The 16,050-nt window shown below is 42.6% G+C and overlaps 1 protein-coding gene across 1 annotated transcript; it reads left to right on the top strand.

The window, feature by feature from the left end:
* Positions 1–2,606: 2,606 nt before the first annotated feature.
* On the top strand, positions 2,607–4,249 carry LOC125114613 (olfactory receptor 4D2-like). Its single transcript, XM_047757993.1, has one exon. It carries the CDS (start codon positions 2,706–2,708, stop codon positions 3,642–3,644), a length of 939 nt encoding a protein of 312 aa, XP_047613949.1. The 5' UTR covers positions 2,607–2,705; the 3' UTR covers positions 3,645–4,249.
* The last annotated feature ends 11,801 nt before the right edge of the window (positions 4,250–16,050 follow it).

A 16,050-nucleotide genomic window follows, 5' to 3' on the forward strand; every position in this document is an offset into this window, starting at 1 on the left:
GATAGAAATCCTGTGAAATTGGATTGTTATGATCATTATACAATGACAGATGTGATAAATTCATTTGAGTAATTAAAAAAAAAAGAAAGAACCATATTTCCTGGGGAAAAAAAAAAAAAAAAAAGAAGTCCTTTTAACAGCCTCTCCAGGTTATTATCTCAAGCGTGAGAATCACGCTAAGAAATGGGTTTTTCTCAAACTCCCAGAGAGCCTCTCCTTTGGGATCTTGGCCTGAGAATCCTAAATCCTACAAATCTATAAAATTGTATCATTCTTGGTCCTTTTGGCCCCCAATGAATAGCTCTCAAAGAAGATTTGCTTTTGAGACATTTGGCAACTTTTTAACAACTCCCATTGTTCCCTGGCCCCCAGCAGGAATCAGCCCAGCCCTGCTTCCTGAGCCAAGTCCAGGAGTTTCTGCCCAAGGATATTCGCTCTCCCCTAGGGTCACACCCATGGCTGTGTAGGTGATGTATGGGCAGTGGCTGGGAAGCCGAAGCTGCAGAAAAAGGATCTCTGAGAAGATGGAAGACCTGAAGGCTCGCTCCCACTCTGGGCTGAAGGAAGGTGAGGGACCAGGGTTTCCTCCCCTGTAGGTAGAGCAGCTGTCGGAAGCTTCCAGAATTGCCTGGTGGGGGCTGGGGGGAGAATAAACAAGTGACATAGACTTGATGATAGTAATCCTTACATTTGAGGACAGCATCAGAAAGTAATGCAGGGGAAAGGGGGTGTTGCAAACAGATTCCACAAGTTGCAAGCGCAAAACCAGACTTTTAACGACCAAGTGACAAAATGGCCCTGTGATTTACAGGGCGGGAATACACCACAAAAGTCTCCACATCGTCACATTGAAAAATAACCTACCAATACACTCTGAGAGCAAACTTCTTTTGAGAAACTGCTAAATCAGACTTATTATAGGTGCTAGCGGTATAAGAATTCACACATAAAGAATGCTAGGATTTTACAGGTGATGTTATTGAATTTGAAATCTAGGTAAAAAGTACAACAGAAATCATGACAAATTCTGTAACAGAGGTACTTATAAAATGTTCTTGGAATCCAGAGAAATGAGGGATTACCTCTGCATGGGAGAAATGGGGGAGTCGCAGAGAAGGGGATATCTGAGGACTTCTAGGTTGAGAAGGAAGTGGGAGGTATTTCAGGAAGTGGAAATCATTTCCAAAGCTGCAGAAATAACCAAGCCTATGGCACATGCGAGAGCCCACGCCATGAACAGTGATCAGTTCCTGGGTAAAGGGATACTGATGAGGAAGGTAGACGGAGGCATCATTTCAGAGCTTGGTAAGACGTCCTGAGAGGGAGTGGCGTGCACCCAGGTAAGCATGGTTTCCAGCCCTGAATTAATCCACAGGGCATGTTAGGCAGCTTCTAAGAATTTGGGTTCTAGGCTGAGGGCCCTCCATCGTCGTTAGAAGATCATAAGGTGGGAGGAAGATGATCAGATCAAAGTTTAGAAAGGACTCACTGACGCTGATGGAGAAGATGGATTCTAGTGGCAGCAGATGGAAGCAGAAGGATGAGATTCAAATGACCTTTAATAGAGTATAGGTTGCAGATGTCACGGGGTGGGGGGAGATTGAGACAAGGCGGGGGTGCAGAGTCCACTTGACCCTCACTGTCACCCTCTCTCTCTCACTCGCCACGTCCTTCTGCACCTTTGTTCCCATTCTCTCTTCCACCCAACCAGCTTTCCACGCCTCTTCCTGCCCTTGCTCTATTCCTCCTCTCCCTTCCTCTTAATCTCCCCTCTCTATTCCTCTGCCCATTTCTCATGTCACCATCTTCCTTTGTCTTCTCTCCTTGTATTCAAGAACACCTTCTAAAATTCTTGTTCCTTTCAGAAGAGCTCTTCACACAAATCCATCACCCACATCTTCATCCAGAGACTCTTTCTCTCCATCTCCTCTTGTCTCAGCACCCACACCGTCCATATTCTGTAAAGGGACACCTACATCAGTGAGGGGAGGCACTCCCTGCAGCTGTTCACCCACCCAGTGTCACAACCCCATGCTTTGTGTGTATTGATGCTGAGCAAGGGCACACATAAATTATAAGATCCATATTTTTACCTCTGGGAGCTTAGAGTTGAATTATGGAGGGGAACCATAGACAACGTGAAAAGTTCCTTCACATTATGATGTCGTAACTGTTGCATGAAAAAGGATTAGTAGAGATACAGCAGAGGCTGGAGAAAGGAGAACATCTTTAGAAGAGGAGGTTACAGAGGAGAGTGATATAATTCCAGGCACTGTTCTCGGAAATGTATGTGTTATCATGTTTGATATTCTAGGCAATTTCTATAAAGGAGATATTTTTCTTAGAGATGTGGAACTTGAAACTCAGATTAAGTAACTTACGCAAGGTCACATCTCAAGGAAATAAAAGCTCTGAAATTTGACTCTGGTTCTGTTGGATTCTAAGGGTTTTCCCACCACTATATGGCACTGAATCTTTGAAAGGCAGGCTGCATGCATCTCTGGATGTCTTTACGATATCTCATGAATGTTTATTCCAGCACCAACTTGTACACTCTCCAGAGACAAGGCCATTTAATCAATACCTGGTGTTATAATTGACACATGAATGTCCATCACCTAGACCTGGACAACTCAGTTGGAGCCTCTGAGCACTAATGCATCTTTCTGGGGGTCTGTTTTCTTTAGGTGTATGGGGAAGACACCATGGAACCAGGCAACCTCACCTGGGTATCAGAATTTGTCTTCCTGGGACTCTCACAGACTCGGGAGCTCCAGCTCCTCTTGTTCCTGGTGTTCCTGTTTGTCTACACCACCACTGTCATAGGAAACCTCCTCATCACGGTCACGGTGACCTCTGATTCTCGGCTCCACACACCCATGTACTTTCTGCTCCGAAACCTGGCTCTCTTGGACCTCTGTTTCTCCTCCGTCACTGCTCCAAAGATGCTGGTGGACTTGCTGTCTGAGAAGAAGACCATCTCCTATGAGGGGTGCATGGCCCAGCTCTTCTTCTTCCACTTTCTGGGAGGTGCCATGGTCTTCTTCCTCTCAGTGATGGCCTATGACCGCCTGGTTGCCATCTCCCGGCCCCTCCACTATGTCACCATCATGAACACTCAGCTCTGTGTGGGGCTGGTGGTGGCTAGCTGGGTGGGAGGCTTTGTCCATTCCATCTCCCAACTGGCTCTGATGCTCCCACTGCCCTTCTGTGGTCCCAATGTCCTAGACAACTTCTACTGTGACGTTCCCCAAGTGCTGAGACTCGCCTGCACTGACACCTCCCTCCTGGAGTTCCTCATGATCTGCAACAGTGGGGTGCTGGTCCTCATCTGGTTCCTCCTCCTCCTCCTCCTCTCCTACTCCGCCATCCTGGTGATGCTGAGGGCCCACTCGGGGCAGGCGAGGAGGAAGGCAGCTTCCACCTGCACCACCCACATCGTCGTGGTGTCCATGGGCTTCATCCCAAGCATTTACCTCTATGCCCGGCCCTTCGCCTCCTTCCCCGTGGACAAGGCCGTGTCCATCAGCCACACGGTCATGACCCCCATGCTCAACCCCCTGACCTACACCCTGAGGAACCAGGAGATGCAGGCAGCCGTAAAGAGGCTTGGGAGGCACTGGGTGCTTTTTAAAAGGGAGTGACAGTGATGGGATCACTTCTCTTTGGCTTTGTTTTCCATATGCATGTGGAAAGAGAGCTGCCATATCTTCTGTCTTCATACCTTGTGGATATGTTCTGAGGGTCATTGAGGCATGAATGAGTATTGAAACCCAACCACTTCCTCAGATTTTTAGAAAAAAGGAAAATATCTTTTCTATGTGATGGATGATTTGAACACTCCAGTGACGACAAGATGTGTTGTCATGGAGACCTTCCAAAAGCCACACCTCTTTTCTTCCTTCTGGATGGACAGTTTCCTCTTAGGATGACAGCATTTCCCCAGAGGAGCAGTTCTGCTGTCTGTATTTTGACCTCTTTTCTCAGCACCCCATTTTGGTGTGAGTCTGGAAGGCAGAGTCTTAAACCTTAAAATAGAGACCCCAACCTATCATTTACTAAAACAATGACCTTGGATGAACCACCTTGCCTCTCTTGGCCTCATGACTTCCTCAAAAATCTCACTAAAATGAACATCTGACCCCAAACCTCCCCGTTTTTTTGTAAGAATCAAACCCCTCAAAATTGTGAGAAAACATTAGGTGAAGCATTTAACTGTATTTTACTTATTTTCAAGTTTGTAATTGTCATGAATATTCAGATTTTTTTGCTTTACATTTCAGTATAGTGTAATATTATTACAACCAATACATGATGTGTAAAATGCATGTAAAATATAAAACATTACATTATCAGGTATGACCACCCATGTACATGCCACTCAATTCAAGAACAAGAAGTTACCAATAACTTACAGCCCTGCATATGTCCTCTCTATCACATCACTTCTCTCCAGATGAAACCTTCTTGAATCTGGTGTTTATCATTCCATTGCTTATAAAAACAGTTTTAACACATTTTTGCAGACTCAGTATATTGTTTTATTTTGCTTTTTTGAGCTTTCTAAAAATACTTGACTATACACAATAATCTGGGATTTGATTTTTTTCACTCAATGTTATGCTCCTAAACACTGCATATTATTCAGTTTGGCTGTAATTAATTCATTTTCACTGCTATATAATATTCCATTGTGAGCATAAGCTTATTTGTGTTGTCCCCAGTTTTTGCTCTTGCAAACAATGATCTACTGAATATTCTTCTACTTGTCTTCGTTTTTTGTGTTTTTCATGTTTTGTTTTTTTGCTTTTTAGGGCCAAACCCTTGGCATATTGAAGTTCCCAGGTTAGGGGTCAAATCAGAGCTACAGCCACAGCAACAGGAGATCCGAGCTTTGTCTGTGACCTACACCATAGCTCAGGCAATGCTGGATCCCCGACCCACTGAGCGAGGCCAGGCACTGAACCTGAGTCATCACGGATACTAATTGGATTTGTTTCTGCTACACCATAAAGGGAACTCTTGTCTTCTGCTTTTATGTTGAGGAACTATGGGTCGTATACCCTGATGTGGAATTGCTTAGTCATGAGATCTTCAAAGATTGGCCTTTACAAAATGGTGCCAAATTGTTTTCCAAGGCTGTTGTACCAAATTACATGCTCATTAGCAGTGCCTAAGTGTTTCATTGATTCACATCCTGCTAACAGTTATTGTCAGACCAGTTTGTTTTTGCCAGTTAAGTGGATAAAAAATGGTATTTCACTGTGGGCTCGATTTGCGTTTCTCTAAAATTTCAGTGTTTTTATTGCATTGAATTTCCCATGAATATCTTTTTTTTGGATTTATTAACAATTTGTTTTTATTTTTATTTTTTTAAAATTTTTTGTCTTTTGAGGGCCATACCCACAGCATATGGAGGTTCCCAGTCTAAGGGTCCAATCAGAGCTGTAGCCACTGGCTTACACCACAGCCACAGCAAAGCCAGATCCAAGCCACCGTCTACAACCTACACCACGATCATGGCAATGCCAGATCCCCTACCTATTGAGGGAGGCCAGGGATCGAACCTGTATCCTCATGGATACCAGTTGGGTTCTTAACCCGCTGATCCACAATGGGAACTCCTCCCAAGAAATTTTTTGTTTCCTTTTCTACTGACTTTTTTTAGTAATGTAAGAGTTTATATATAATTTGGTTGCTGATATATTGTTAGTTCTATTTATTGCAATACTTTCAGTTTGTTTTTTGTCTTTGTTTTTTCATGTTAGTTTTTATGAGGTCAGGTATGTCGGTCTTTTATATTTGTACCAGCTTTTATTGAGATATAGATTTTGTTTGTTTGTTTGTTTTGCTGCACGTGCAGCATATGGAAGTTCCCAGGCCAGGGATCAAATCCTAGCTGCAGCTGCTGCCTACACCACAACTGCAGCAACGCCAGATCCTTAACCCACTGTGCTGGGCTGGGGACCAGACCCAAGCCTCTGCAGAAAACCTAGCCACTGCAGTCAGACCCTTAACCCATATGTCACAATGGGAACACCAAGAAATAATTTTTTAAAATTGCATTTTACCCAGAGGACAGAAAGACATTCTTGCTTCTCTCAGATTGCTAATTATAGGAACTTCTCTCCTTTTCCTATGCCATTTTTGCTTTCTTCTCATTCATTTTTCTACTTATTCTGTTGTGCTCTTTTGTGCAGTGACCTTGCTTAAACTCCAGTGTACTTGGCCATCTACATTGACGAGCAAGGCAATAAAATATGAATTCTACCTCTATGAACTCCTTTAGACTTTACCTTAGGGGTTGACATGGAAATCAGCTCTTTATTGGAGGACCCCCAAGTGCCAATACTTGGAGGTCCTGTGTTTCTGGAGTTGTTTCTGCAAAGAAAAATCTTGATAGCCTGCCTTTGGCTTAGATGCTCAAATTTTGTCCTGGGGTGGGGAAAGGGATGAGTCTCAGGACTCCTTAGAAAAAGTTCTATCTGACCACCATCTCCTTTTTTTTTTTTTTTTCTTTTCGTCTTTTTTGCCATCTTTTGGGCCTCTTCCGAGGCATATGGAGGTTCCCAGGCCAGGGGTTGAATCGGAGTCGTAGCCACTGGCCTACGCCAGAGCCACAGCAACGCAGAATTCAAGCCACATCTGTGACCTACACCACAGCTCATGGTGACGTCGGATCCTTAACCCACTGAGTAAGGTCAGGGATCGAACTCACAACCTCATGGTTCTTAGTCGGATTCGTTAACCACTGAGCCACGACGGGAACTCCCTGACCACCCTCTCTTATTTACATTACTCACCTTTGAGTTACAGTTTGTAACCTCCACTGTCAGAAGAGCTTTCCCCGTATAAGACAGACTTGACATCATTGTTAACTTTCTCTTGCCTCTGGTCCATCATGTCCAATCTTCTTTTGTTCAATGTCACATTTTAAAAATAATTAAAAAAAATAAAGTATAGCTGATTTATGTTCACTCTTCTTTGCAGACTTCATAAGAAGCTAGCCTGTCCTTGGGTGTCTCCCCAAAGCCATTCCCAACCGCTTCCACCTTGCTTGTCCCCTCTCATAAGGGTTCACTTTCCCAGAACCCTTGGAAGCTAGGAGTACTCATGTGTTTATGAGATCCAGGAATGAAAATTACACCAAACAGGGTGTTAGCTTGGGAGCTTCTGGGAAAGATTTCTCCTCCATGAATAGAGGCGAGAGATGCAGGAGGAGAAGGAAGTTGCCCCCCCACTGATGTCCTCACCTCCAACCTTTGAAGGAGAAGATGAATCTTTCTTCTTGTTGGTCTCTGCTATTGTCAGGGTACGAGAGAGTTTCTTCTTCTGGTTGCCCGACTCAACTTAACGGAGGTTTCAGTTTCCTTTTTTTGTTTTTATTGAAATTTCCCAATGGACCTAGTACCATAACTTCAAATCAATAAGCCACATTTTAAAAACAGATAAATTATCCACAATTCCGCTCTGAGGAATCAAGCTGGGGGTTAAGAGGTGGTTTCCTACCACATTTTATAGCCATTTATGTGCTTTCGGATGAGAAATACATAAACTAGTAGATACAAGGGCTTTCTTATTGAGAACTGAATCAGCATCATAAGGAATTAATCCAGGTAATGTAAATAGTTACCATTAATAATGTTACAGATAGCGCCATCTGACAGTCAAGGAGATTGATAAGACCTATTCACTTCCCTAGTAGCAACTCAGGAGATTTTAACAAGAAGCTGGAGTGTAAAACAAACAGAAGCTCTAAATATGGGAAGAATCAGTGTTTTTAGAAGCTCTTGTTTATGGGGGGAAAAAAGGCATAGCATAGATTTTTTTTCCTATATTGTCTTACTTTTAATTAAAGTGTAATTGATTTACAATGTTGTGCCAATTTCTGCTGTAAAGCAAAGTGACCCAGTCATACATATATTCATTTCCTTTCCTATATTATTCTCCATCTTGGTCTATTTCAAGAGGTTGAATACAGTTCCCTGTGCTACAGAGCAGGACCTCATTGCTTATCCATTCTAAAGGTAATAGTTTGCATCTACTAATCCCAGATTCACTGTCCATCCTACTCTCTCTCCCTTGGCAACCAAAAGTCTCTTCTCCATGTCTGTGAATCTGTTTCTGTACTGTGGATAGGTTCGTTTCTGTCATCATATTTTAGATTCCACATATAAGTGATATCATAAGATATTTCTTTCCCTCCCTTCCTTCCTTCCTTCCTTCCCTCTCTTTCTTTCTTAGGGCCGCTCCTGGGACAAATGGAAGTTTTCAAGCTAGGGGTCGAATTGGAGCTGCCGCCATCAGCCTATGCCACAGCCACAGCAATGCGGTATCCGAGCTGAGTCTGCTACCTACACCACACCTCACAGCAACATCAGATCCTTAACCCACTGAGCAAGGTCAGGGATCAAACCCACATCCTCATAGATAGTAGTCAGGCTTGTTACCACTGAGCGGCAACGGGAACGCCTGTCCTTCTTTTTGTGACTTACTTCACTTAGTGTGAGAATCTCTCGTGGCATCTATGTAGCTGCAAATGGCATTATTTTGTTCTTTTTTGTGGCCAAATAATCTCTTCCATTGTCTATATGTACCACACCTTCTTAATCCATTCATCTGTCAATGGACATTTAGGTTGATTCTATGCCTTGGCTATTGTGACTAGTGCTGCAGTGGACATAGGGCTGCATGCATCTTTTTGAATTATGGTTTTGTCTGGATCTATGCCCAGGAGTGTGATTGCTTAGATCATATGGTAGTTCTATACTCAATTTTCTGAGAAATGTCCATAGTGGTTGTACCAATTTACATTCACACCAACAGTGTAGGAGGGTTCCCTTTTCTCCACACCCTCTCCAGAATGTGTTATTTGTACACTTACATTCTGGCCTGTATGAGGTAGTACTTCATTGTAATTTTGATTTGCATTTCTCTAATAATTAGTGATGTTGAGCATCTTTTCATGTGCCTGCTAGCCATCCATATGTCTTCTTTGGAGAAATGTCTATTTAGGTCTTCTGCCCAATTTTTTTTTTTTTGGTGTCTTTTTGCTATTTCTTGGGCTGCTCCCGCAGCATATGGAGGTTCCCAGGCTGGGGGTCTAATTGGAGCTGTAGCCACCAGCCTACGCCAGAGCCACAGCAAAGCAGGATCCGAGCCGCGTCTGCAGCCTACACCACAGCTCACGGCAACGCCGGATCGTTAACCCACTGAGCAAGGGCAGGGACCGAACCCGCAACCTCATGGTTCCTAGTCGGATTCGTTAACCACTGCGCCACGACGGGAACTCCCTTCTGCCCATTTTTCCATTGGGTTGTTTGTTTTTTCGTTGTTGAGTTGTATGAGTTGTCAGTATGTTCTGGAGATTAAGCCCTCGTTGGTTGCATTATTTGCAACTATTTTCTCCCATCCCATAAATTGTCTTTTTTTAAGAAATGGTTTCCTTTGCTGTGCAAAAACTTGTAAGTTTGATTAGATCTCATTTGTTTATTTTTGTTTTTATTTCTATTGCCTTGGGAGACCGATCTAAGAAAACATTTGTACCACATAGTTTAAAAAAAAAATAAACCAGAGAGATTATGTTTTTCTAGGTATAAATATTTGTTACAAAACAATTCAGACCAAATTGAAATCTCATGTAGAACAGAAAATTTGGGAGTTCTTGTTGTGGCGCGGCGGAAACAAATCTGACTATTATCCATGAGGATGTGGGTTCGATCCCTGGCCTCACTCAGTGGGTCAAGGATCTGGAATTTCTGTGAGCCACAGACGTGGCTCAGATCCCATGCTGCTGTGGCTGTGGCATAGCCTGGCTGCTGTAGGTCTGATAGAACCCCTAGCCTGGAAACTTCCATATGCTGCACTTGTGGCTCTAAAAAGCAAAAAAAGAAAAAAAGAAGAAATAAAGAAAAAATCTATCTAAGGTCACAGTTTTTATTGTACACTGAGATTATAAAGCTAGTTAATCCCAATTCTGAACAGTTCATCATCATAAAAAAAATATCTCCACTACCTATACTATTCCTTGTATGAAAGGAAAGCTCTTAAAGAGATCTTAGGTAATTAATATATAAAGTGTACTAGAATGTTATAGATGGTAGAATAGAATTGGATATAGACGGGGATTCTCCCTTGGGATCTGGTTGACAAAATAAAAGACAGAGTTTACAGGGTTTGTTTCCAATGTACTATACAAATATTTCCCCACCTATGATGTTGTCCAAGTTAGGATCAATTACTTTTTAAACAAGTATTTCAGCAGAGTACTACTCAGCCATAAAAAAGAATTAAATAATGTGTTTGCAGCAACATGGATGCAACTAGAGATTCTCATACTAAGTGAAGTCAGTCAGAAAGAGAAAGACAAATACCATATATCACATATGTTGAATTTAAAATATGGCACAAATGAACCTATCTATAGGACAGAAACAGATTCCCAGACACATAGAGGACAGCCTTCTGGTTGCCAAGGGGGAGTGGGGAGAAAGTGGGATGGACTTGGTGCAAGCAAATGCAAATTATTATATTTAGAATGAATAAGCAATGAGGTCCTGCTGTATAGCACGGAGAACTATACCCAATCTCTGGGGAAAGACCTGATGGAAGATAATATGAGAAAAGGAATGTAAGGATATGTATACCTGGGTCAGTTTGCTGTACAGCAGAAATTGGCAACATTGTATAAAAAAAAAAAAAGGAAAGCAATCTCTTAGATAAGCCAGCATACAGATCTATACATGAAGAGGTTTAAAAAAAAAAAAAGACATCAAAATCTTATGATGTGGGGAAGGAAGGTAAGAAAATACAGATTCTTTTTTTTTTCCTAAAAAAAAAATAATGTAATCAATCAAACCAATTGTCTTGATGCTGTGAGAAAGAACAGTCCACTGTGCTGACAGAGAGCAGGGAAATTCAAACTCAAAAGTCAGTGGTTCTCAAACTGGGGTGCCAGATAAGCAGCATCAGCATCACCTGAAAACTTGTTAGAAATGCGAATCCTCAGGCCCCACCCAAGACCTAAAGTAACAATTCTGCCCGATTTTTTCTGAGTTTTAGCATCCCCTCCTGGTGACTCGAATTGCTGGTCTATGAAATGAGTCTCTCCAAAAATCCCAGAAATTTTAAGCGTCTCTGCCCTTTCTAAGCTTGGTCTCCTAATCCACGTGTCATGAATCTGTACAATTTTCAATGGCCTTGGTGGGTGGGTGTGAGTTCTTCATTGTTGTTGTTTTGGACTTGTGCAACATGGCACGTGGAAGTTCCCGGGCCAGGGATCAAACCCATGCTGCAGTTGTAGCCTGTGCCACTGCTGTGGCAATACTGGATCCTTAACCTGTTGTGCCACAAGGGAAGTTCCTGATTGTTGTTGTTTTTAATTATTGTTTGTTCTTCTTTTTTTGCCCTCAAGACAACATTTCAAATAGTGTTTTTGTGAGAATTAGAAACTTTTTACGGAGTTCCTGTCACGGCCTAATGGAAACGAACCTTATTAGTATCCATGAGCACGTGGATTAGTAACGAGGACGTGTCATTCCCTGGCCTCAATCAGTGGACTAAGGATCTGGTGTTGCCATGAGCTGTGGTATAAGTTGAAGACATGGCTCAGATCTGTGTTGCTAATGGCTGTGGCATAGGCTGGCAGCTCCAGCTCCGATGTGGCCCCTAGCCTAGGAACTTCCATATGCTGCAGGTGCAAGCCCTAAAAAGCAAAAAAAAAAAAAAAAAAAAAAAAAAAAGAGAAGCTTTTAAATAACTCCCATTGCTCCTTTATCCCTGGCAGGAATCATTCCAGCTCTGCTTCCTGAGCCCAGTCCAATAATTTCTCCCTGAAGATATCCTCTCTTCCCCAGGGTCAAGCCCATGAGTCAGGTGCATGAGTTATGGGCATAGACCATGAAGCTGTGAGCCTGCATGGAGAGGACCCACACACCCCAGGAAGATGTAGACCCTGAACCCCCTACTCCCATTCGGGACTGAAGGAAGGCGAGAGCCTGAGGGTTTCCCCACCTGCTGATAGGTCAGTGGTCATCACGGTCTTGAAAACGCATGTTTGGGGATGGGGAGAATAAACAAGTGACATAGGTTTGCTGGTATTAAGTCTATTGTTGGAGGAGAGCCTCTGGAAGAAATTTGGGGGTTATGTGCTCTTAAAACAGTTGTTTCTGTTTGCATGGAAACCCCAGTAATATCAGCAACCGAGCATAGAACTGGCCTTGTGAGCTAGGGAGCAGAAGATAGGTAAAGTCACTTTCAAAAATCTCTACATCATCAATTTCCTTCTTAATACATTAATTTGACAACAGTGGCTGAGCATGCTGCGTCAGAGTTGCTGTTCCAAGTTCTGGGGCTACAAAGATACTGAAATCACAATGTAGGTGGTTGAGGGGAGAAGCTGAAAAAAAGCCAACGATGATACACTTGGAGCAGAGGTATGTTTGAAATGTTATAAGAATGCTGAGAAAGGGGGAATTGGTTTGGCTTGGGAGAAATGGTGACAGGAAGGATAGAAAGGGTGATATTTGAGCGAGCTTTTTCTAAGATTGAGAGAATGGTGAACAGAATTCCAGGAAACAAACATGGAAGTAAATATGTGACATGGTCAAGAATGTAGTCCATTAAAGAACTGGTGGTTCCTCAGAGGCAGAGATACTGATTAGAAGGGCAGATGGAGGTTAGGTTTTACAGCCCTGTGTGACATGCTGAGTTGCATGCACGTGTGTAAGTGGGCATTTCTATCCTGACTTCATCTACAAAGTAGATGAGGCTCCTAAGGGGCTCTAATGAGCATCACTACGAGAGTATGGGTGAGAGGGGAACGTGATCAGATCAGCACTCAGAGAAGTCTCCTAGACAGCTGTGTAGAAGGTGGATGGGAGCAAAAGCAAATGGAAGTGAAAAGAAAGAAGGGAGTGATCTAGAGTTGCTGCCATGGCCCAGTGGGTTGAAAATCTGACTGTAGTGGGCTTGGGTTGCTGAGGAGGTGTGGGTTCAATCCCCAGCCCAGCCCAGTGAGTTAAAAGGATCCTGTGTTGAGGAGCGGGAGCTGTAGGTCACAGCAGTGGCTCAGATTTGATCCCCAGCCTGGGAACTTCCTTTAAAAAAAGGGGGGGGGGGAGTGATTTCTGATAGACAATGGATTGTGGGAGATCAGGTGCAAGAGGGTGGGAGATGACCTGAGGCAGGGAGAGTGGGGTGGGCACTAAACCCTCACCTGTCCCCCTCTCTCACTCTTGTCCTTCTTCACCTTTGTTCCCATTCCCTCGCCCTCCCCACCATCTTTCCTCCTTCACGCATCCTAGTCCCCATTTTCCTTCCTTATAATTCCCTTCCTCTCTTTAATTCTTTTTTTATATGTATGTAGTTCTATAATCAACTATTTAAAATATTTTCTTTTCTTTTTTTTTTATTTTCCCACTGTACAGTAAGGGGGTCAGGTTATCCTTACATGTATACATTACAATTACATTTTTCCCCCAGCCTTTCTTCTGTTGCAACATGAGTATCTAGACAAAGTTCTCAATGCTATTCAGCAGGATCTCCTTGTAAATCTATTCTAAGTTGTGTCTGAGAAGCCCAAGCTCCCGATCCCTCCCACTCCCTCCCCCTCCCATCAGGCAGCCACAAGTCTCTTCTCCAAGTCCATGATTTTCTTTTCTGAGGAGATGTTCATTTGTGCTGGATATTAGATTCCAGTTATGAGTGATATCATATGGTATTTGTCTTTGTCTTTCTGGCTCATTTCACTCAGTATGAGATTCTCTAGCTCCATCCACGTTGCTGCAAATGGCATTATGTCATTCTTTTTTATGGCTGAGTAGTATTCCATTGTGTATATATACCACCTCTTCCGAATCCAATCATCTGTCGATGGACATTTGGGTTGCTTCCATGTCCTGGCTATTGTGAATAGTGCTGCAATGAACATGCAGGTGCATGTGTCTCTTTTAAGTAGAGTTTTGTGCGGATAGATGCCCAAGAGTGGGATTGCGGGGTCATGTGGAAGTTCTATGTATAGATTTCTAAGGTATCTCCAAACTGTTCTCCATAGTGGCTGTACCAGTTGACATTCCCACCAACAGTGCAGGAGGGTTCCCTTTTTTCCACAGCCCCTCCAGCACTTGCTATTTGTGGATGTATTAATGATGGCCATTCTGACTGGTGTGAGGTGGTATCTCATGGTAGTTTTGATTTGCATTTCTGTTATAACCAGCGATGTTGAGCATTTTTTCATGTGTTTGTTGGCCATCTGTATATCTTCTTTGGAGAAATGTCTCTTCAGGTCTTTTGCCCATTTTTCCATTGATTGATTGGCTTTTTTGCTGCTGGGTTGTATAAGTTGTTTATATATTCTAGAGATTAAGCCATTGTCGGTTGCATCATTTGAAACTGTTTTCTCCCATTCTGTAAGTTGTCTTTTTGTTTTCTTTTGGGTTTCCTTTGCTGTGCAAAAGCTTTTCAGTTTGATGAGGTCCCATGGGTTTATTTTTGCTCTAATTTCGATTGCTTTGGGAGACTGACCTGAGAAAATATTCATGATGTTGATGTCACAGAGTGTTTTGCCTATGTTTTCTTCTAGGAGTTTGATGGTGTCCTGTCTTTTATTTAAGTCTTTCAGCCATTTTGAGTTTATTTTTGTGCGTGGTGTGAGGGGTGTTCTAGTTTCATTGCTTTGCATGCAGCTGTGCAGGTTTCCCAGCAATGCTTGCTGAATAGACTTTCTTTTTCCCATTCTATGTTCTTGCCTCCCTTGTCAAAGATTAATTCTTTAATTCTTTCCATTTCTCTTCCTTCACCATTTTTTTCCTCTTCTACCCTGGGGTTCAATATCATCTTCTAAAATGGCTGTCCTTCAGAGGAACCCTACGTCTCCTTCAAACAATATATGCATCATCTATTTCTTCACTAATGAAACAGTTACTCCTTTGCCTCTTGTCTCCACATACGATCTGGGGAGCCTCACCCGGTAAGGGACTGCTTACCTGGGAGTTGGAAAGAAACAGAATGTCTCAGATGTTCAGCTGTGTCCAGAGGCTCTGCTGCATGGACCTGCATGCACAATAGCTTTTTGGTAGTCAACACCAGGTATTTATTAAGTATTGACTATGAGTAAGGCTGGGCACTGCAGGGCACAAATAAATTGTGGATTAAGATATATATATATATATATATATACACACACACACATATACATATGTGTGTGTGTGTGTGTGTGTGTGTGTGTGTAGCACATTATGGTTGAATTGTGGAGGAAAAACAGAGACACATGAAAAGTTCATTAACATTATGATGTGTTAGCTGTTGCATGGAAAGTAATTTGTACAAAAATGTCATAGAAACTGGACAAAGGATGGATGTCTTCAGAGTCAGAGACTACACAGAGGAGTCAGTTATCATTTATTATTCCAGGCACCCTTTTTGGAACTTTATGTGTTATCTAGTACTTCAGGCAATTTCTGTAAGGGAAATATTTTTCTTACAGATGCAGAACCTGAGACTCAAATTAAATAACTTACTCAAAGTCAAATCTCAAGGAAACAGAAGCTCTGAAATTTGACTCTGGTTCTGTTGGATTCTAAGTGTATTGCCGCCACTATATTACAGTGAATCTTTGAAAGGCAGTTTGCTTATGTCTCTGGATGGCTTTACAATATCTCCTGAATGTGTATTTTGGCACCAAATGTTACCAAACCAAACTTGGTTCCACTTACATGCACACAGTAAAATGAACCTACTGAAACCAAGTTGTGGTGAAATAAGTACAGCGTTTATTATAGGGGTCCAAGCAAGTAGTCCATGTAGCTAGTGCTTAAAAGGCACAAATTCCCTGAAGGGGCGCAGGAAAAGATTTTAAAAGACAGGATGATGGAGGGATTGTAGGTTGTGTGATCTATGAAGAGAGAATATCCACTTCTGATTGGTTGGTGGTGAGGTAATCAGGAGTCAATATCATCAGCCTTATGGTTCCAACCAGTCTGGGGTCTAGATGCTTGTGGGCAGCATGCTGTTAATTTCTCCCCCTTAGAAGAAAAGGAGCATGGGTATCTG

Source organism: Phacochoerus africanus, chromosome 14, assembly GCF_016906955.1.
Source record: "Phacochoerus africanus isolate WHEZ1 chromosome 14, ROS_Pafr_v1, whole genome shotgun sequence".
Lineage (NCBI taxonomy): Eukaryota > Metazoa > Chordata > Mammalia > Artiodactyla > Suidae > Phacochoerus > Phacochoerus africanus.